We start from the raw sequence: 23,911 nt of genomic DNA, 5'->3' as shown, positions 1-23,911 counted from the left end.
ATGGTAAATACTGAAAGAGGACTCCCGGGGAGGAGAGGCGAGTCTAGTTACCCCAGGCGTCAGGCAGAGACTTCCAGCGACACATTAGAGGATGACTTTCTTTCAGATGTGACCAGGGCTGCCCCATGTAGATGACTGGACTGCCACTTATTTGCACAGGAAAAAACCAGGCCAGAAGAGAGGAAAGTTTTAGTAAATGCTTCCATCCATTTATTTTATGTATTCATTAAAAAAAAAAAAAAAATCACAAGCTTAATACTAATGCTTTAAAATACTGTACACCAAAGAAAGCCAACTCTCCCTCAGGCTGCAAGTTGGTCTATGTTCTCTTTACTTCTGTTTGCCAAATGATCTTCAATAATTTCTGCAAAGAGATTCCTCTTCAACAGATTATATGCAAGAGGTAAAAGCTGGCCAGCAACTTTATGAAAATACTGAAAAATAAAAATAATGTTAAGCAGAGAATATAGCAGATGCCCTAGTAAGTAATAGAACACACGAGAAAAAGTACTTGTTTAACAAAGCGTACTCTCCAAATCATTTCAGCTACTTTCTCAATTGAAGAGGACAATGAATTTTGAGACAGACACCTGGCATTCTGTCCAAGGGCAATCTGGTAGCTCTACGGCTGATGGCATATCTCGAAGAAAATTCAGAAGAAAACCAAGTTAAAAATGTAGGCTTCCCCGTTCCCTTAGATTAGGACTATCCACCATTCTTTGCTCCAAACTAATACCCAAATGCTTTTTCCTTCTCTTCAGTGTATACCCCACCAGTTAAGATTTTAATCGTTATTTTCTTTAGTCGATACTGTAATAGGTTCTGAATAGGAGTTTTCAAAACACTCCTCTTTATCTTAAAATTCCTTCTCCCCACCCCCCACCCTGCATCCTTCCATCCCTTTAAGTTCCTGCCTTAGGTTTATCAGTGACTTACATTACTGCTGTTGCATATACAGTAGAAGAAAAACTAGCAATGCTTTTGTTGATGATAAACATTTATAAGCACTTACTATATGCTAAATACTGTGCTAATAAACCTTTTCATATACTCTTATTTAATTCTCACAACAATTCTGTTTTCTATGAAGCTGGTTCATATTTTCTGGCAAGCCAAGCACTATTCTGGTTGGTCAAGGACTATCATTCTGGCTGTTAAACATTTTTTATTTTTACTGATAACCACATGAAGGCAGTCATGTGGTTTAGAGCCGAGTTCTCAGATTAGACTCCCCTGACCTGTGCTATCAGCCTGACTGGGTTTCTTCAGAAATGCAAATTCTTAGGACCCACCCGAGAAGTCAGTCAGACTTGGGGTGGGTGAACCCGTCTGTGTTTGAATGCTCCCCGTGTGCCTCTGATGTGTGCTCAAGTTAGACAGCTGCTGGGTTAGTCCTGTGAGCAGCACTACCATCCCCTGGGAGGGTGTATAGAAATGCAGCATCTCAGGCCTCACTCCAGGTCCTTTGAAACAGTGTTCATTTTAATAATATCTCCGAGTGAGTCCTATGCACTTTACAGTTTGGGAGTTACTGAGTTAGACGCTGACTCTAGAACCAGGCTGCCTGTGTGAACCTGAGCAAGATGGTTTACCTCTCTGTGCTTCGCAGGTGACACCGTAGGTTAAAGGAGAATTAAATGGTCTGTGTGCCAAGTATGCAGACACTTAATAGGTAAGGAGACTACACTGGTGTTGGGAAAAGTGCCCAATGTTTTTTGTGGGGAAAACGTGATGTAAAACCAAAAAATTTAGCCCTAAAAACACATTGTACCCACTACACCTCACTGGCTCTTTGACTTTGCAGGAACTACAGTTGAATAAGCATTGACTTAACTGTAAGGTAGGTTTTTCCTATTTAATGAGCAAATAGCAAATAATAGCATCTCATATATTTTAAATAATGTAGTGTAAAGCCTATTTTAAAATAGTAGTTGTTCTTCATCTAGGAATTCAAACGAACAAATACCCACCCCCAGCACCACAACAGAAAATGAAATGGAGCCTCAGGAAAAGTGTGTGTGCATACCCATACACAGGCACATCCCGGGAATACTAGTAAGTAAATTCACTTTAAACCTGAAGGCAAATAACTTGGTTGAATCCCCTTTGCCAGAATACAAGATAAATTTCAAATAAATATTTTTAGAACATCTGCTTAAAAATCACTTCAAAAGTTCCTTTGGAAATCCATGTCCCACCTGTGCTAGAACCTGGGGCTCTCACATGCCTGCGTTAGTATGGGGGACAGGAGTGAGGTCTGGTGGATTTATTACTCACATGTGAGCCGTAACAGAAGAGGTCCATTCCCAGCTCGAGCCCCATGCCGTAATCACATTCATCATTGGCGAACTGCACAAAAGTCATCATTTCCTGGATGGGAGCAAAAGCTTTCAGTCTTTCTTCATCACTCGGTGCCTCAACAATTGTCTTGCAAATTCTCTTGAGGTTGGCTGAAAGAAGTCAATGATTATTAAAAGATGATCTATAACCTCTTCAAAGGTCGAAAGACACTGTAAGCTGGGGTGTTTCCTCATAGGACTTTTCAATACAACTGATGTAACCTTGGGTGGCTCTATAGTTTAGAATAGCAATTTTATAATTTTTCTACTTAAGATTCAAGCATAAAAATGGCTTACCAAAGTGATTTCTTGTATTAGCAAAGTGTGACTGTTTCAAAATGGATCTAGCTGCAGTCATGATTTTACTAAGTTTTCAACCATGTCCTGTAGGCTAGTCCAGGGATTGGCAAACAATGGTCAAACTTGGCCCACCTCCTGTTTTTAACTGCTCTCAAGCTAAGAATGTTTTTCTAATTGTAAATAGTTGGAAAAAAACAAAACAATACGGCAACAGATCATATGTAGCCCACCCCAGCCAAGTCCGTATTAGGAGTTAAAAGTTTTTTTTTAAAATCCAAATAGACAAAGTTTACTTTTTTGTCCTGTCCTACCTTATTGGAAAAGACCAACAACAATGTAACATAAGAAATCATTTCAAAATTAAACCTTTACCTAAGTGGGGGAAGTGCGGCCATGAATTTGAGGTAAGAACACAAAAATTCTAACGTTTATCTAAATGAAAAGAACAGTGGTCTAACGTTTCTATATTGGCTTTAGACATTTCACTACTTTCTAGATGCCAATGTGTGTCAGATCTCAGGATGTGTATGAGAATGAAGGTATCTAATTAGACTTCCTTTTTGACAATCATACCTCCTTGAGGATATGCCAGTAGTGAAAAGAATGGATATTACTCAAACCAACAAAACACATCTTTAAACAAAGTAGCTACAATACTGGGGGGACAAAGATTGGTTTAACTTTAATAATCACACCTAAGAATGATACGTGATTTTAACTTACGTGTATGAGGTACAATACTCTATTGACAGTAACTTCAAATATAAGGTATAAGGATTATCAAGGGTGGTAAAGATATATTAGGGCTTTTCACCTCGGAATATGAGTATCATATTAGTTGTGAATTGCTGAACAGTCACATTAACAAACCACCAATTACTCCTCCTGGCAAACAGCTCTAGGCAGGGGCAAGGCGATGTTAGGTCCTTTGTGTGGCTAGCACTTCTCATTCAAAAATAATTAAACCGCAGAGGGATCCACTATGTAGGATGTTAGAAAAAAGGAAAGATAAATAAAAATGATCTTGGACATAAAACCCCAGAACCACAACCAGGATGGCATAACGGTGTATTCCAGGGCGCTACAATTGCACACCGCCCATCCCTGAAGTTTTCGAGATGGCTGTTTCTGCAACCAATGTTCTCAGCCTTCCGCAAACAAGCCAGTAATTCTGCGTGTTAAAGCTTCCAGGAGACTAGTGCGCAGAAGGAGACAGAAGAGTGGAAGCAGAAGACTGAACAGTAAGGAGCTCGGGCCTCCCTGCTGCCTCCCCCATCACAGACTGCTTACCCCTGGCTTCGGGGAGGACATGTGGGACAACATTATATTATACATATGCAGGCAACACATTCCAGGTAACAACTTTCTCATATCCATAGGACAAGATATGTGAAACTAATTTTAACATATTTAATCCAGCTATCCGAAATAGTATCATTTCAACATGTAATATAAAAAAATGTACATACTTTCACTTTTTGAATTTAAATGAAAATTACAAATTTATCTCAATTATACTAGCTGCGTTTGAAGTGCTCAATAGCCATAATATAGCTCAGCTATATTCGTTTTCCCCATGGAATTCCTCTAACATGAATCCAGCAAAAATGAGTAACTGTGATATAAGACATCTCAATGTACTGGTTAGAGACTGCACAAAAGTTTGAGAACAGTTGCTTTAGAGAAGTGGTTAAAAAATGCAGATTTCCAGGTTCCAATCCCAGAGGCTAATACCCAAGGTTGTTTGGTTCTGTTCTAAAAAATGCATGGCCAAAATATTACACATGCTTGATACGTACGCAGGGATACTGGGTTCTTCCTTAAGGAAGTGCTAAATTTGACTTCCCTCTAAGTTTTATCTTCCCTGAACGGGACGATAAATGAGGGAATGCCAACAGGGATGTGCAAAGGAAGGGGGAAACAGGAGGGGAAAGAGTTGTGATTTTCTTCTCTCAACATAAACAGAAATACTGTGTTCCCCCGAAAATAAGACCGGGTCTTATATTAATTTTTGCTCCAAAAGTCACATTAGGGCTTATGTCCAGGGTGTGTCATCCTGAAAAATCATGCTAGGGCTTATTTTCCGTTAGGTCTTATTTTTGGGGAAGCACGGGAATTAGATTTTGTGTATGAATAGCCCATTTTCAAAGTGTTTTTATACTTACAGATGAAGTAGTTCAGGATCTTGGATCTCTGAAAGCTAAGTAGTCTTACATACAGATGAAAAACTTTTCATGAAGGAATATACAGAAACATACTATTTTAATAATTACTATTTTGTATTGTTGCCTAGTGTCAAAGGTTCTGAAAAAGTTTGGAAAAGGTAACCTAGGCAATAGGTTAAACTTCCTTAAACTCTTATAAATACCGTATTTTAAGCACTGTAGTAAGTAAGGCAAGCACTGTGCTAAACACCTGACATTCTCTCTTATACCCCAAATATCCCTACAAATGGTATCCACCATCATTAACCATTCTACAGATAAAAACAGACATGGTTTAGTGAGGTTAGATAATTTGCTTAAGGTTACAAAGCTACAAACCCAATTTTAATTCAGACCTGGCTGACACGAAAACCTGAGCTTACTCTTCATCATGAAGGTCTAGTGACTGTCCCACGAAAAGTATATGCATATACACCTACTTTTCAATATACGGAAAACCTTCCTCCCCATCATGTATTAACATAGACATTCACATATGTACGTGTTTATATAAGAAATACATTACCATCTGTTTCAGGGAGCTCTCTGTACCCAACATCATTTTTATCTACTGGGACAACCAAGCCTGCACCATTAAAGGTCTTTGTCACAACCTAAGTTAAAGAAAATTATAAAATTTAATCATGGTAAATAGACACACACACACACATACAACACAGCCAAACCAAAACAAGAAAACACACACACAAACCCTCAACATTTGTCAAAATATAACATTCAATGACATTTTATTTCAGTAAATCGGGATGCCAGGGCAAAGTTTTATATTTAACAGCTAAAAGTTAAGCTCTTCAAGTAACTATAAAACAATGAAATAATTGGCTTTTATTGTGTCGGTCATTTACGAGTCCGCATCGTGCCTGAGAACAATGCCAACGCACCCTATTACAGGAGGAAGGCCAGAATATCAATTTCCTCTAAGGTCAAAATATCTTTTAGGTAGAAAGCTTAATGAACTGGGCCTAGATAGAACAGTTCTTGTTAGCAGAGAGATGTGGTAGGACAGAATTCCTCTCATCCATCTTGCCCAAGTCAGGCCCACTATTTTTACCTGGAAAATGCAAGCTTGTGTGCAAACTTCCCCAAAGCAGGGCAGTTTCTAGTTTTGTGGTGCCCTTTGTGGGTTAAAGAACATAACCAGTGAGCTTTCAAGTAGTAATCTTCAAAGACAAAACAGACCCAACCACAACCACCATCATAACCTTTTTCTAGGCTGTATTCTTTTTATTGACACTAGTGACATTATTCTTAGGTCTTAACAAAACATCTGCTTCAAATATTCTCCTTCTTTGTGTGGTCCAGTGAAAATTCCTGAGAGAGGACACAACCCCCAAAATCAACTTGATTCAAGTCCTCTCCACCCAAGTTTCTGTATCTTATTGTACTATAATGTCCCCACTGTTTGCTTTCATTATCTTTTATTAAGCCACTAGAAGAGACATTATTCAAAATAAGTTTGCAGACAATTGCTCACTCATCATTTGGGGAAAAAACAAATGAAGTCATAGTTATATCCTACTCTTTATGCCAAAAAAACTTGCAGTTGGATTTCAGGATTAAATGTAAAAATAAAACCATAAAATTACTGGAAGAATAGAAAGGCAAATTTTAAAAATAATTTTGGATTAGACAAAGAAAAGGCTTATGGGTTCAACTACAAAAGAAATCTATAAAGAATAAATCAAGAACAAAGAAAAATTGATAAAAAATACATGCTATATATATATATATATGTATATATATAAACAATAAACTTAATAAAACTAACGTCTTCAAACTATAAGGGAGTCTTAAAAATAAAGGAAAAGAATAACTCTCAAATTAAAACAAGTTAAAAAAAAAAGAAGACTAATTCTGGGCCCGCCGGGTGGCTCAGGTGGTTGGAGCTCCGTGCTCCTAACTCCGAAGGCTGCGGTTCGATTCCCACATGGGCCAATGGGCTCTCAACCACAGGTTGCCAGTTCAATTCCTCAAGTCCCGCAAGGGATGTTAGTGAAAAATGTTAAGCAACCTAAACTTTGAGCATAAGCACAAAACTCTGCAGCCACTCAAAATTATGAGGTAGATCTTAAACTTAGCACTGTAAAGTGATAGCCATAATGCATTAAGTATAAAAAAAAGTTGATAAATCAGTACTGACAATGAAAGAAAAAGAAAACTGATATATATACTTATTTTGCCTCACTTAGGCTGACACACAACAAAAACCATGGTATGTATTTTCAGATGATTAACTGTTTATAAAGAGGTACCAATCATTAGCAAAGCATCAGAATCCTAATTTTATTATGAACAATAGGATTACAAATTCAGGAAAACTCTGCACAAGGGTAGCGATATTCTAAGGCATTAGAATCGGGTGGATGGAATAATATACCCTCATTTTATAATACTATTAAATCAAAGTTCATTTTTAATAATTAAATCTAGGTATATAAAAAGTAAAGTGGCATATAGCCAATTAGTAAAAAGATGGGGTAGAAAGAATGCTAAATATTAAAGATGTGAATTTAGGTTTCAGATCTATCTCACAATTTTAGACAAGGAATAAACACCTCTGTAAACCTCAACTGACTTATCTATAAAATATGATAATTCCTAATTTGCAGATTTTTTTGTAAGTGTCAAATGAGGTAACATATAAGGACTTTGCATTTCAAAGCACTACACGGTACTGCCAGTATAAAAACGATGAATTCTAGTTTATGATGCTTTATTATATTAGAACGGATTTTCTTCTCATACATAAGAACCAAGTCACTGACTCACCTATACTAGTAGAACTGAGTTTTTCAGGACTAGAAACATATGAATTGAAGATCTCACAATAACAATAAAGGATAAACTTATACATATAAAAGGATCTGAAAGCATAACAATCAGCATGGAGAATAAAATCATGGTTGTGTTATAAGCTGTTTTTTCTTTGTATTTGTTTTTACCAGCTGTTTTTTGTAAAACATAGTAAAAAAAACTCCTCCCCAAAACTCACAGGGTATGTGGCCAGGACAAACATACCTATGAAGTTTAAACCCCAATCATAGCTTATGTATAGTTTTGGGGGAGAATTAAGGAACTCTCATCTGAAATGATAGTTGACAGCAGAAAAATAAAACAAGGCTCTGATGAAAGAATTGCTAACATTTGTACACAGAAGCTCAGTCTTCAGTCAAGACACATTGGGATAGTAAGTGAAAAATACTACCCTTCCTTCTACTCATACAGTATGAGAGGCTCCCTATGAAAACTAGAAGGTAAAATGGCAACATAAAATCTTCAAGTAATTTAAAAATGCCATATTGTAATGAGTTCATTCAAATGTACACTTGTAGAAACTTTCTGGACGTTAGGACTGAAGAAAGAGAACTGCTAACACTAATTCGTGACTATAATCTATCAGAACATCACCCTGCAGTTGAGTCAAGATCAGAAAAAGAACTGAAGTAGGATTTTCAATAAGTGCTCTAAAGCACTCAGTTACCAGTACTAGTTTATTCAGGGATAACTAGTACTTCATTTGGCCTAGAATGTTGAGATGAATCAGCCACAGCAGACAATGGTGAGAAGCTGGAGGAGACTGGGCTGCCCTCGTCCCACAGTGACAAATAGTCCTTCCTCCCCAGAGGTTATAAGAACAAACTCTTACAGCGTTCTCATTTACCCCAAAGCATTGTTCTAGCTAGTCTGTGAACTTACTCTGAAATTTATCTGTGAAAAACCAAAAGGATCCAAAACCCAAAAGTATTTGCCATTTACAAAACACTCCATACACTGCAGGCATTAGGAGAGATGCAAAAGGAAATGTTGGAAAAGAAGAGAGGATTGCTTAGACCTATTATTTACTGGAGGAAATTAACCCACAATACATACTGTCTCTCAAAAGGAATCCCCATTGAGACCATTAACTAAAGTACCGTAAGGTGTAGCTTTACAAAACCACCCCCCCAAAAAAACCCCTGATAAATCAACAGAACTTATCCATTAAAAAAAGAAATTTAAGTAAATATTACGTATAAAGCTGCTTTCCCTCAGTTCTATGAAATGAGTAACTAGGAAAACATGATTAATACAAGACGGGAATACTGGCATGAGTTATGCAACCATAGCGATGATAAGGGACTCAGCCTGTCTAACAACCTACAAGGCCACCCAAGCCCAGCTCCAGTGCCATTCTTCTGGCAACCCAGGTACCGGACAGCCCTAAAGGGAGCCTGAGGGCTGGCATCCACTCTTCTTAGGATGGGGCAGATGGGACAGAGTCAAGAGGGGAAAAAAACGTAGGAAAGTAGTCAGCGACTACCAGACTTAAATCATACTTTCTTATCTCTCTGTTTCATCTTCATGGTTCTTTGTTCCACTGAGTATCCCAGTTCTCTGGCTGCTTCTGTGAGTTTTTCGTCTATGCTTTTCAAGAGACTAGTTTTCTTTTTATCTGTTACTTCTTTGAGTTTTTTCAGCAAAAATAATCTGAAAAAGAAGTAAAAACCCTCATTACATTACAGACCACTGTACTAAGTACACAGACCTTGGGAAGTTAAGGGAGCTAAGTTATGAAACATCAAATTCCATACAAGAGAAAGACTGCAGAATAATTACCAACGGTTTTCTCATAATCCCTAATACATTTTTTTTCAAAAGAGGGAAAGGAAATATTAATAAAAAAGCTTTCAGCCACAGAAACAGAAAACATGATTCGAATTTGTATTATTTCTAATGTCAACAATAAACATATTAAGGGATATTTAAAAAGCTGAGAGTAAGCCAAGTTTTAAATTGCATCACTTGATATACTGCTTTGGAGAAGCCTGGCATGACAAAAGAAAACAGTATGTAGACACCAAAAAGGATTTTTTATTTTTAAAGAGACCGGGGACACTGTTATAATAGCTAGATCAGATCTTTGAAAATGTTACCTTGAAATGTGTTTTAAGTAAATTTAGAAAATGAAAAATAAAGCAAAGCTACGTTATAAACTCATACAAAAGCATAATCCAAAACAATTTTTGAAGGCATATGAATAGTACAGTATACTAACGTCAGGTACAGAAATAATCGTTTTATCATAAGCAGCTTAAGATTTTCACCAGCAGAGCAGAAGGTCCAGAGTACAGTGAAGAGCTGGAAACAGCACTCAGTTGAGAACACCAGTAAACCCCCTACGCCCCCCTCCTCTGGAGCCACTACCAGATTCCCAGGAGGAAAACCACTTCACTCCCTGCTAACATTTGACAGTTTGCTATAGCTGGGCACTGTAAAGAGCTTAGACCGTTTACAGTGGGTGCCATTCTTATCCCCATTTTACATATCAGGAAACAGAGAAGAATCAATTTACCCAAGTTCATAGAGCAAGGAAGGGTGGATTCAAGTGCCACAGAAACCAAGACCAGCAAATCGTTTTCTGATTACAGCACACATACTTACACTAAATGTTACCTTTAGTCAGATCCAGCTGTGTATGGAGAATATGTTTACATGAACCATAAAAAGCAAATTAAGGTCAGGTGTAGGTGACTCAATCTTGATAGTCCTCAACCTCTCAGGCATGGCATACAGGCCTCCAAGTGCCCTGTGCCACTTGTTTTCATATACTGTTCCCTTGTCTAGAACTCCCTTTTCCCATTTATCAAGGTGTGGGGACAGAGTCCCAGAGAGTAGTTTCCAGGCTCTCAGCCTCACGTGGAAAGGTGCTGGCTCGGTTATTAGATGGCCATCAGCTGTGGCTAGTTGGCCCTCAGCTGTTACTGGTTAGCCATTGGCCACTGATATAACTGCCGTGGCTGAGCTAACAAGTGCGGATTGCAGCTAGCAGATGTGGTGGCAGAGAAGCAGACGGATTGCGAATCGTGTGGCTCCTGCTTCCTGTGTCTCCAACCCAGCCGCCAGCGAGACTATAGTGGTATGAACCCCCTACCTATGGCTCCGTTGGTGTTCCTTTTTGGCCTCACCATGTCCTGCGTTCTTGTGCAGGGAGCGGGAGCTGAGACCCCGCATGACACATGGCGCAGCGAGCGGAGTGTGGTGCCGGACAGAATCTCCAAAGGGGTAATGGAGCAGTTTATATGTATGAAAGCTCAGTTTCGCGAACAGGGTATGGTGTTGGCCAAAGCTCTCCGAAGGACGATGGAGCAGTTTGTGCATATGAACACTCAGTCTTGGAAAGCCCGTGGGGGAGTGGCGCCGGGAGCAGGAAACGCGACCTTCTTGGGAGAAACATGACCCCTTGGTGAATTGGTGGTCCTCTTAAGCCTCCGGATGCCACATGCCACCCTATTGGCCGAAGCAAGCGTCATCTTCCTTTTGGTGGTCTGCTGCTGCCGTGGGCTCCTTGAGTTGTGGACATTTTACACAGAGGCCTCTACCTAATCAGACACCTGGCACGGCGAGCAGGATTCCGGCCAGGTAGGAATGGTGTCTGACCCTGGGCGGGAGGACATGGCCCCCACACAGTGTGTGGTACCTGGTAGCCACTGTTCTCAGGAGTTGGACCCCCGAGGAGGGGTGGGAGGACACAGATGGCTCTCCGGTCAGCTTGGAGAGGGCCTCCAGCTTCCCATTCTTTCATGGTTCCCACGACCTGTAGATGCCTGGTATACTGATGTTTCTAGCCAGGGAGCTACAGCCGTTTGGACAGCTTTGGTGTACAGCCCAAAACAGATACCATTTGGTTTGATATTGGGACAGGCCAGAGTAGCCAGTGGGCTGAGCTACGGGCTGTGTGGATGATAATCAGCCACGAGCCCGGGCCCCTAGTTATTTGTACTGACAGCTGGGTGGTGTTCCGGGGCCTAACATTTTGGCTCCCTACGTGGAAACACTAAAACTGGTTGGTAGGACACCGTCCACTGTGGGGTCAAGCCATGTGGCAGGACCTTTGGGACCTAGGGCAGAGAAAGGAGGTGACCCTAATGCATGTCACAGATCACTCCCCCTTAGTGTCCCCAGGTAATGATGAAACAGATGCCCTAGCACGGGTCCGATGGTTAGAACGGGCTCCTGCCACTGATGTGGCCCATTGGCTGCATAGGAAATTGCAGCACGCTGGAAGCCGAACCATATGGCAGGTGAGCAGACGCTGGGGTCTGCCTTTGAAATGGCAGGAGATAGCAGATGCCTGCTATGACTGTGCCGTCTGTGCCCAGGACAGCCCCAAAGGCGGAGGCTCCCCTGGGAGACACAGCAGATTACGCGAGGGAGGGAGCCCCTCACTCGCTGGCAAGTGGATTACATTGGACCTCTGCCTAAGGCCCGCAATGCTATGTATGCGTTCACAGCAGTGGACACTGCTATGGGGTTGATGTTTCCTTGGCCGTGTCCGGCTGTGGATCAGCGGCATACAGTAGTCGCTCTTACACGGCTGTGTGCCCTCTATGGGCGCCCCCAAGTCATTGAGTGATGGGTACCCATTTTATGGGGCAAGAAGTGCAGCGCTGGGCTGCCAGGATGGACGTGCAATGGTTGTTTCATACCCTGTACAATCCACAAGCAGCTGGCATTGTTGAACGTGACAACAGACTTTAACACACTCCCACGATGCGTGACTGGGCCTTGCGTCTGTGGGACATCTTGAGAATCCTGAATGAGAGACCACAGAAGGGAGGGCCTGCACCAATAGCTCTGCTACATTGGACGGCCACTTCCATTCAGTTACAGGTTACAAGTGAGACTCTGTTAAAGCCAGGCTATGGCAGAAATGGAAACATTTTGCTGCCAGCCCCCACATGCTTGAAAGCAGGGGAACGGCAGCAATGGACTTGGCCCTGGCGGGTCAAAAGCCCCACTGTCGGGGCATGGGCCTGATAGCCCCATGGGGGGCTGGTCTGACCCATGATTTGCAAGTGATGCCAGGGGTGGTGGCTGAGTGGCCACTGCAAGTGACTGTGGTATACGGAGGTCACAATAGTGGGACGATTTTGCGGGGAACCTATGTGCTCTCACTATGGCCTATCAAGGGGTCACCTGTTCTGTTACATGTTGAAACTATGCAAGGGAGCCCAAGCACTGCCATAAAGGTCTGGTACCACAAACCAAGAAAGGTGTCAGTGGCAGTGACCCTCATTTCCCAGGACAAAAAACTGGCATGTATCCTCCCAGATGGAAGGGATTTGCCATTGTTGGTTCCTAAGACTGCTATTTCTTTCCGCCTGTAGGTGCCTATAGGCTAATACGGCACAGGGCCCCTCAAGGAAGACGCTTGTCGCATAGATTGTGAGGCGAGATCCTGTAGGGGTGGAGTGTGGGGACAGAGTCCCACAGAGCAGTTTCCAGGCTCTCGGCCTCACGTGGAAAGGTGCTGGTTCGGTTATTAGATGGCCATCCGCTGTGGCTGGGGGGCCATCAGCTATTACCGGTTAGCCATTGGCCACTGATTTAACTGCTGTGGCTGAGCTAGCAAGTGCGGATTGCAGCTAGCAAGTGAGGTTGGTTGGTTGGTTGGCAGAGAAGGGGAAGGCAGGCTGTGCATCGTGTGGAGCCTGCTTCCTGTGTCTCAACCCAGCCATCAGCAAGAATATAGTGGTATGAATGCCCTATCCATGGCTCCGTGGGTGTTCCTGTTTGGCCTCACCATATCCTGCGTTCTTGTGCAGGGAGCAGGGCCAGACACCCCGCATGACACAAGGCCTAGATAAAATGTGTCTATGAAGGCTATTTTAGGCACTTAATAGCTGACTTCCACCTACCACATTATGACTATCTTGGTACCACTGTACTGAGCTTTTGTCTCTCAGCCTCAAACTTACTAAGTTGCTTTCTGATGCTTAAAGTTGGCAAGTACAAACTGAAATAATACTATAAACATTTTGTACTCTTACAGTAAAATCATTGGAATACCTTGAACTTTGAATGACTCCTGCGATGGTCACTTGGAAAATACTGCTTCTCTAAGTTATTCAGATCTTCCAAATATTGAAACTTTTCATCGTATTCACTCTACTATATCACAATATGAAAAAAAAATCACCTTAATATTACCACGAGTCTCATTAGAAAAGTCTTCAGGTAGTGAGAAGCTGTCAAGCTCACAATGGTGGTTATAAGTTTTCCTAATTCTAATTTTGTTTCTGAAACCTTGAATTTTAATCACTGGCAACAAATACAGTCGGGTTTTTTTGGGGGGGGGTTTGTTTGGTTTTTTTTTTTTTTTGGTTCATTTGAGAAATTGTTTGCCAAATACCACCCATGTCTGAATAACTAGTTAGTCACTCAAGTAAAAGTGGGAAAAAGTTTAGCTGACAACTCTTATCACACAGGAGCTTTTCCCTTGAGACAAACCGACACCTGAGTATACAGAAGTACTTTCTACGTATGTCCCATTTCATCACACAGGATGTTAAAAAGATGTGTACTCAGTGGTAGAGCTCTAATACATTTTTACTGCTTCATCACTGACAGTCTTAAATGACGCTGGCATTGTATTACTGCCATGAATAATACACTGGCTGGTCATTTGGTGCCAATGCCTTGATTCCTGTCAAGGTACCAACAGTATTACCCACCACTCATTATCTTTGTGCCATTGGTGCAAAAATGACATCATTATAATGAATAGTTTTGACTTCACAGGCCACCTTAAAAGGTGTCAGGGATCCCTAAGGGTCCACACACCATTCTTACAGTAAGTGGTGCTTAGCTAGTGGTTTCAAATCTGACTGCACATCAGAAACTCCCAGGTTACCTTGGGCTAGTGATTGAAAAATCACTGCCTACGGCAATAATTGCACATTTCCCAGTACTGCAAGTTAGGGTGGCAGAGAAAGGTGGGGCAGCAGACAAGAGGAAAAAGATTACTTAACAGGTTCATCTAAGATCTTCTGTGTTAGAGAAGACAAAATATATTAGTTCTTTTAATGAGTGCCAGATCTGCTTAAATAGTTCTTGGGCCCTGCACAAAGTAAGCATTCATTAAATGTGAATGAATTTTTGAAACTTAAGTATCAAAATTAGAGAAGTATAATTTTGTTACATTTAAGCATACCTGGAATGTGTATTTTAAAAAAATATTCCTGAGTCCTGTTCTAGATGTACTGAAGTGGGATCTCCAGAAGTAGGAATTGTGGAACTCAAGGTTAAGTACTTTTAACCAGTAACCCAGGAGGTTCTAACATGAAGTCATGTTTTACACCAGTAACTAAATAGCAGTCATCTAAGAATAGTCTGTGGACCCTTGGGGGGGGGGGGGTCCCTGAGATCTTTTTAGGAGGTCAGTGAGGTCAAAAGTATTACTAAAATTATGAGAGGGGAAAAAAGGGAGGGGGAATTCACTCCTAATTTTGTTGTCTAAAGATAAATTAAAATGGAGTATATCTAGATTTTTTTTCTATGTGCTTTAGGCAATATGAAAATGGAATTATTTTACATACTATTCTTCAGCTCAGACTCACATGGGGACTACCTTCTCTCAGGCAGATACAACTTTGAAATCTGAAAGGTAGGAGAGGTACCAGGTGGAGGCTGAGCTTCTGCTGTGTCCAGTGAGCTGCAGAGGCATCCGACTGTTCCGTGGCCGCTGCAGCTGCGATCTCAGCATCTGGTCCTTAGTTTCATGGAGGTGGAGAGGAAGAGGGCAGGGCACCATTTTACTGGCATGGGTTATGTCAAAGACTGTGGTCCAGAAGCCACTCGCTGTAGCAGCAGTTCTTGATTTTCCAGTCTCCTGGTGGTGGCAGACGTAACTCCACTGGTGAGCCAGTTCTGCCGCAAATGTTGCTCTCAGAGGCTCGGGATGCTCCATTGCCCTTCCAAGGATTCTATGAGCATCTCCTTTACTGTATTAAAGCTTTCTGTTTGAACTATAGTGGATTCTTACAACGAATTCTTAATAATGTTTAAAATATCTAAAAAAATCTTATGATTTTGCCATGGGACAAGTGAGGTTAAGATTAAGTAATATTTTCATTCAATAAAATAGTTAAATAAGAAACATATATATATAAATTTGGTTAAAAGTAGAAGAACAGAAATATGGATAAGACTATCTGCAAAAGTCAGAAATGATTTCTAGAAATCAGAATTTTTAGGTTACCTCAATTCCCCTTATAGCACAAAAATTAATAAACAAATATTATAAATAGGAGAGGGATTTAAATAAGATATTTTCTTACCTGACTGCAGCAAACACATTATCTCCATTTTGAACAATTATACAATTTTTCTTTGCTTCATTGGTACCAACATATACAGGAAGCTCATCAGGAGAATCCCTGTTTAACCAAAAGGCATTAAGAATTTAGCCACCCATAATTTGTTATTAGGCAAGCAGAATTTTAGGTCTATGAATAATTTATATCTACATTTTTTTTAAATTGGAATCTGCTGGGTTTAAGCTCTAAGTGTCTTAGGAATATCTATCTACAAATCTTTTTTACATAACAGAACCTAAAATTAAGATACTTAGGACCTAGTTCCTTTTATACCTAAATACAAAGAAAGGGGGACTAGGCCTATCAAAAGAAATAGGGATGATTATACACCATCTTCTCAACCCGTTTTAGTCTGAAAAAAATTAAAAAGGTGGAAAAAACAAAGAACCAGGACAGATGGGATTATGAAACACTGGAGGTTAAAGGATCTAAAGTAAAAAAGTATGTCTTTTTTTTAATTTTACAATTCTTTGATTTTACAATTGAAGGAACTGACAGAGAGATGAAGTGACTCATCCAAGGTCCTGGTAGTTTGATGGCAAAGCCAGAAGCGGAATCCATGTCAGCCAATTCCCAGCTCTGTGTGCACACTACTGTACCACAACTCTTCTCTCGGCACGTTTCCTCTGCTTCCTCTATTCTGTTATCTTTCAGTTAATCTTGACTTTAAATGACAGCATTTCTGCCAGTACAAGCGCACAAGGTATTTCCCCCCTCAACCTACTTCTACTTCTTTAACATTCTCCGCATTTTGCACAGATCCATGCAATCCCTTAATATTCCCTTTAGTATATACAATTATTCTCCTCATTTTCACAAGAGAGAAAATTTGAGTCACAGAAATTCACAGCCACGAATGACTGACAAAGCATCACCTGCGTAATAAACAGTAGGGCCGGTCTATCTGACTCCAGAGCACATTCTTAGCTACCAGCTGACTTTATTGACCCTGGAAGCAGATGGCTATTTTAAGTCACAGCAGCTACTCTAAATTATCTTCCTTGGGCTAAAAGAGCTCTCCTGAACCCAAAAGAGAAAAAAAAAAAGTTTATAGCCACAAAGGAAAAACCAGTGAGGTTCATTAAACCTAGAGTTCACCCATCCTAGGGTAGGTTAAAATGTCAACAACAGAACGACAGAAGCCCATGTATCAGCAGGACGCAGGAAATACGCCCTTCATCTTGGGTGAGACCAGGGAATGTCTAGTTATACTCATTAGAAGCATGGTAGCTGGATTTTAGAGGAGAGGAAAAAATCCTTTACCTGAAATACCCCATGTGGAACTGAGTTTTATTATCTCCAATAATAATTGTCTGGAACTCAGGAGGATCATAGTAAAATCTCCAGTGAAGGTTAAAATTCAGGCTTGCTGATTTTTTTTTCGTTTTATGTTTTCCAGCAAGGATATCATAAGGACCCACTAATCGAAGTCCAAGGCTTGCAGAAAGTGAATCTATAAATTAAATAAGTTTATTTAGACAATAACTTTCTGGAGACAGGACATAATGCCTTCCATCAGTAAACTATTTCTAAGCGATCTGTCCAAAAAACTTTGGAAAGTAAAATAAAAAGTCGTTAGTTACATGTTATAAGATGTTATAAACACTCAATGGAAAAGAAATCAGAGCCATGAAAATGGGGCACTTACATTTAGGATTAAATTTACCACTGATTACATTTCAGACACTCCTGCTGTTTCTTATTTTGGCCAAAGCAAGACTGTTTTGTGTTTCTATAGGCATATTAGAGCTACACTTACCTTGTCTCGTCACTATGCTTTTGTGAGCCTAAAATACTTGTAGCACGCCCGGATTAAGGGAGAGAAAAGATATATAACAAATGAGTATGCACTAAGGAAAGTAAATTACTTAATTAAAAAATATATTTAATGTAAACATTTCTTTCCTCTTCCCTCTACTTCTGCTAATTATCACTGTGGGATCCCTTTGCCTCCTTGACAATCTATTTTGCCAACCCTAATGCCTTCTTCTTTCTCCATTCACAGATCACAGAGGGAGAGTAGTAAATAAAACCAGAGTCATGAAGTCTGTTCAGATGTACACGTTTACATCTGAGGGTCCTCACTGCTTCTCTGAGAGGGAGGTTAGCACTTCAGGCAGGATCTGGATATGGAGGAGGTGGGGACGGAGAGAGGAAGCAAATTCTTGGAAGAAGTAACAACATGAATAAAAGCACAGTTTCTTTGGAGGGGGAAAGCTGTTCAGCTTAGCTGGAGCTTAGGATAGCGCACACTAATTGTTAAAGTAATATGAAAACTAAAACCACCCATCTCACTAGCCACTGAAAAGAAGGTTCATAGTCTGGTATACAGTAGAATTTTCCCCCTCTATGCACAGATATAAACATAGATATTTTAAAGGGAGAGTATGCTGTTTTGTAATATTTTTTCTTGCTCTCCATACTGTTCTCACTTAAATTTTCACAATATTTTCCCATGCTATTAAGTGTTCTTTTACATAATTTTTAATACCTGCATAATATTCCATTATAGATACATATTCTACTATAGATAGACATTTACTGCTTTTTTTTTTGCTATTCTAAACAATGTTTTAGTGAACATCTTTGCTAACCCATAATGTTGGTACACAGTCATAGATTTGTTAGAGAAGTTGCTACAGTTTAAGTATTTTGATATACTGCCAAAATTCAGTTACCTACAAATATACAAGTACTTTTCCATCAATAGCATATGAGATTGCTTCTCTCCCCCACGCTATATAACATTTAAACCATACAAAATGGTTAACAGTGAAAAGTAACTCTGTAAAAACCATTAAGTTTTTTGTGTATTCTCTCAGACAGTATAAGCACATAGTAAGTATATAGGGATGTGTGAGTGTATCCTTTACTTTTTTTTTTTAATACTAATGGTAGCTTACCCTATACACTCTTTTCTATTTCAGTTAAAATCTTTCAGGCATGATACTTTATCATTGCCTAAAAATCTAATTCTTTTAAAACTATGAATAATCGCTGAATAGATGTGTTACTGATGGGCATATTAGCCATTTCTCCTTTTTAGTTTCAATTAATATCGTTGAACATAACTTTTAGTTCACCTAATCCGTAAGACAAGTTCCTACAAGTCGAACTAATCAGTCATACTAACACTCCTGTAAGATATCAAAGCACTCGTTTTCCTTCAAACCCTCATCAAAGCACGTTGTGAAATTATTTACCTTTGCCAGGATAATAGGTGACAGTGACATTACTATAGTTATTTTGTATTTCTCTTACTAGAAACATGTCTGAAAAGGTTCCTTTTCTATGAACTGTTTAGATCTTTGGTCCTGTTTCCTATCGTCTTTTCCACTCATAGAAGCAGGAGAATGATTCTGGAGCAACTCACCTGCTGGCTTTTCAGGATCAAGTTCTTCACAGAACTTCCAGAAGTGATAGAAATCTTCAGGCAGAGAAAGCTTGTAATGATTTTCTACTTCTTTCCGAAGGTCACTGGAGACACCAGCTTCACAGGATTTACTCTTCTTCACATCAACTGTTCTTTCACCCTGACAATTGGCATACAAAGTATTTCTCCAAAAAGTAATTTCAGTAACTCTCCTTACATAACAAAATTGCTCCTTTTTGTTCACCCAACTCTGAGATACATGTGTTTTTTTGTTTTTGTTTTTTTAAACTCAATAGTATTTCTAAGTAAAATCTGGGGATTCTCTTGGGCAAAGAAAAAAAGGACAGTTTATAATATATAGTGGTCAAAAGGGACCCACACAGCAAGTCTTTATTTTTCTCCACGATAATGGAAACACAAAAAACACAAAAACACAAAGTAAAAAGAAAAGGTGAAGAACAGGAAGAGAGGAATAAGGAAAACGCAGTTTTGCTTTTTGGTAAATAGGGTGTCACTATGCCTTTTGTTTAAAGATTCAGTGAATACACCAGATGCAAATTGTCAGAAATAACTGGATACAAGGAGACTTAACCAGTTAAAACAATTATTTCACAAAAGGCCCTTTAATGCCAGGACTACGTCATAACACTTATCTCCAACATCTCTGCAATATAGGTTCATCATGTAAGTATGCCAGGTTTTATCATGCATGTTAGATATTTGATAAATGTCTATAAAGACAAAACGCTTGGTTGGAGGTTACTTACCTTTAGTTTTTTAAGTAGCAATCTGCTTTTCTTTCTAGAAACCTAGATTCTTTTCTTTGGATTGAGTTCCTTCTTATTCTTCCTCTCCACCTACATTAGTGCTTCTCAACCGGGATCAATTTTGCCCCCCAGGGAACACATTTAGAAATGTCGGGAGAGCTTTTTGGTTGTCATGAGTTTGGGGAGGGAGGATGCTACGGGCGTTTAGTGGAGAAGAGGCTGCTACATATCCTATAATGCAGAGGATAGGACCCCTTAGGACACACTGATCTGGCCCCAAAGGTCCACAGTGCTGAGGTTAAAAAATTCGAACCTAGATGTTTCTTATAGTCACCATGTTCCTTTTCCCATTAGGCTCAAATTTATGATGTTATTTTAAGTAGCACTCAAAGCCTATAAAATGTATTTATTAATCAGATGACATACAAGAATGTTCTTGATTGCACTGTTGCTAAGGGCAGAAAACAATAAATGAAAATTAATACCTAGTGACAGAGAACGGATAGTTACAGGACTTTAAAACAATGGAATATTACACTTAACGAAAAGGAAATATAGTTAATACACAACAATATGGACCAGTCTTCATACTAGAATGTTGAATGAAGAAAAAAGTCCTTGAAGATTACTTGAAGCCTGATAGCCATTTTATGAAGTTTAAGACAACAAATCTTGTTTAGGCATACACTCAAAGGTGATACAGCTAGAGAAAGAAGGCAAAGGAAAACAAAATTCAGGATGATAGCTGCACTGAATGTAAGCGACAGGAAGTTAGGCAGATAGACAGGTGAGGAACGTGTGGAGTTACCGTGTTTCAGTCCTCTGATTGGCAGTAGGTTCACAGGTGTTTGTTATATTAATAAATAAGGTAAAAGAGGACCACATATTGGCCAATGGTAAGTTTATTATGCCAAGGATTATAATGTGTCTGAGATCATAAAAAGTTTAACAAAAAGGCTGTTGAAGTATGGAGCCAAAAATGGATTCTGATAATAGCAAACAATAACAGTAATAAAGATAATAGTAAAAACACTATGTAATAAAAAGTACTTATTAGGCACTTACTATGTGCCAGGTCACTGTTCTAAGCACTTTCTGTGGAATAATTCCCTTAACTATGGATTACCCTCACAACTATCTTATGAGCTGGATACTATCATCCACGTTTCACAGATGAGAAACTGAAGTAACTTCCCCTAGGGTCCTACTTAGAAAGTGAAAAAAACAGGGATTTACTTAAACCCAGGTGGGCTGGCTCCTGAGCAGATTCAACCACTTTACACTAATTCTCCAACTACAAATATGGAACACTTAGAGCAGCCGAGTCCAAACTTTTTTCAACGGTTTTCACCAAGGGCCATATGCGGTAAAATACCCAAACAGCCGGGCCACTCACTCGAGGTGAAGTACATATTGCCTCACCTGGTTTATTTAAGTAAACTAAATATATTTTTGGAATTTGCTGTGGGCCAATTAACAATGGATTGCAAGCCGCAGTTTGGACACCCCTGAGTTAGAGCATATTAAGTTCTGACCTGTCCTCCCTTCTGTTTTTCTAACCGCCTTTGGCTAAGCTTTCAAAGACTGGTTCAGACTTAAGATATTAGAAAGAAAAGCCTTAATTTACCTTTGCTGAAAGCCAGTTTTGCATAGCTCTGTTACCTTGGGCAAGTTATTTAACCTCTCTGTGCCTTGTTTTCCCATCTACACAAAGGGCATATGTAGTACTCCATATCATTGCGTGATTATAAGGAATAAATTATTTATAAAAATACACAGAACAGTCCTAGCACATAACATATAAATGCTGGCTATTACTGTTAGCTATAGCCTCTATAGACTCATCTTATTTTTGATCTTCTGTTTCTAAGGCTATCACTGTCAAAGCAGTTCACTGCACCAAAGGTTTTCAGCTCTGCCTTACCTCACACATGGGTTAAGCATCTCCAAATCCCCAATAACTAGAATTTAGGGCAGCTGTACCCTTCAGAGGCTGCACTTAGATTTTATCCTTGTGTTCCTAGAAAGCAGAACCCTATACAATGAAAGCCCAGAGCCATGGTCCTCTAACAGTTAATCAGATCTTCTAACACTGTCTCACCCTATCCAGCTATAAGAAAGTCAGAGTGATTTTTCTAAAACTTGACTTATCACAATGACACTTCTTTCCCGCCTGACTCCTTATTGCTACTGCAGTTACCGAACTTCTGAAGTCGTTTAAAAGTATGAGAAAACGCACCTCCTTTATGCTCCCCTCCGTCATTACTGCCTTTAAGATCAGGTACCCCTTACTTTCCCATCTTCCAGACTCCGGCCAGGCCCAACTTTTCGCTGTGTCCAAACGTCCTCTACACTAATCTCTCATTTCTTACCCCCTTATTTATCTTCTGTGCCTTCAAGAACGCTTTCAAGCGTGAGTTGTCCTAAAAGACAACAGCCCCCAGGGATTTGTTCAATCCTCCAATGTTTCCACAGCACTTGCTACACTAATGCTACATTGTCAAACAAAAGAGTTACAGCAACGTTTGTTCACTCGTGCGCCGCCTCCCTGGGACGGGGGCCCCAGGTGGGGCAGGGGCCGCAGGATTCATCCCGAATCCGCTGCGTCCCGCACAGCGCCTGGCTTGTGCTCGTTTCCAGTCAAGTTGGCTGGTTGAACGAATGAACCGTTGGTTGTCTAAATCAGCTTCCCCAGGAACCGCGCCGAGAAAAGGGCATTAGACGCAAAGGCGCTACTTCTCGGGTCCACACCGCAGCAGAGCTCTGGGAAACAGCGGCCCTGGGCAGGGTCCCCGGAGCCACCCGCCGTCCACGGGCACCCAGCAGGCTCTATGATTACTGCATAGATGCGACGTGCTGCCCCTTGGTACCCTGGCTGTGACCCAAAGTGCCCGCGGAGCCCGCACAGCCTCTGCGGCAGTACCTGCTGCCCCTCCCCGCCGGGCCTGCGTTTCCCACCGCCGCCGACCATTCTGCAGCTGCAGAGCCAGCAGAATCCCGCGTCTCCGATGCTTCCGAGCGCCACCGACTGCTTCCGGGTTCAAGAGCCACCAATCCGAATCCTTGCGCCGCCGCCGGAGCGCCAGTTTAGGGAAAAGGTTCCGCCCCTGCCCCGCCCCTTTAGGCCCAGAGCGGGGGTGGGGCGACCGAGGCTCCGCCCACTCCCACATGGGAGGACCAGGCGTCTTCTATCAACCCAGTCTGCACTGGCAAACCATCCCCCCAACCCAAGCATCTCCCAGGCATGCTCCTGAGACCCCAGATCCCCGAATTTGTTTCTGTTGAGGTGGTCCGGCCTTCCTCCTCAGGTGTTTCCTAGGGACACTGCCCTCACCACAGCCCGTGTTTTTCCTTGATTTGTCTTTATTTAAAAGATGAATATTTCCCTCTCTTCCACCCCCCTCCCTCCTCTACTATTATTCCCTAAGACTAATTCTTCCGCTGTATAAAGTGTAGTCCCTGAACCTGTAGCATCAGCATCCCGTGGAAAGAGTGTTAAAAATTCCGAATCTTAGGTCCTCACCAGACTTACTGAATCAGAATCTGCATTTTAACAAGATCCCCCAGGGATTCCTATTCACAACAAAGTTTGAGAGGCCCTGCATTTAACTGATTTCCTGGGATCTCCCTCACTGTCATCCTGGAACTGTCCTATCCCTCATTCCTGAGATGGATTCTCTATTTCATGAATCTGTGTCTTCTTTTTTCTTTAACCATTTTTGATAATGTGAATGAAATTTCTATTTTAATTCAACATTTGGCATTTAAT

At 40.6% G+C, this 23,911-nt stretch overlaps 1 protein-coding gene across 1 annotated transcript; it reads right to left on the bottom strand.

Moving 5' to 3' along the window:
* Positions 1-187: 187 nt before the first annotated feature.
* LOC117038086 (histone PARylation factor 1) lies at positions 188-23,190 on the bottom strand. The gene is made up of 8 exons (XM_033134723.1): positions 23,066-23,190; positions 19,376-19,535; positions 17,266-17,455; positions 15,964-16,062; positions 9,181-9,331; positions 5,370-5,457; positions 2,278-2,450; positions 188-434 (listed from the first exon to the last, which is right to left on the bottom strand). The coding sequence occupies exons 1-8, from the start codon at positions 23,111-23,113 to the stop codon at positions 303-305; spliced, it is 1,041 nt and encodes a 346-aa protein (XP_032990614.1). The 5' UTR covers positions 23,114-23,190; the 3' UTR covers positions 188-302.
* Between the last annotated feature and the right edge of the window lie 721 nt (positions 23,191-23,911).

This window comes from Rhinolophus ferrumequinum, chromosome 18, assembly GCF_004115265.2.
Source record: "Rhinolophus ferrumequinum isolate MPI-CBG mRhiFer1 chromosome 18, mRhiFer1_v1.p, whole genome shotgun sequence".
Taxonomy (NCBI): domain Eukaryota; kingdom Metazoa; phylum Chordata; class Mammalia; order Chiroptera; family Rhinolophidae; genus Rhinolophus; species Rhinolophus ferrumequinum.
The sequence above is the reverse complement of the archived record's forward strand: the minus strand, read 5'-3'. Positions and strand labels throughout refer to the sequence as shown.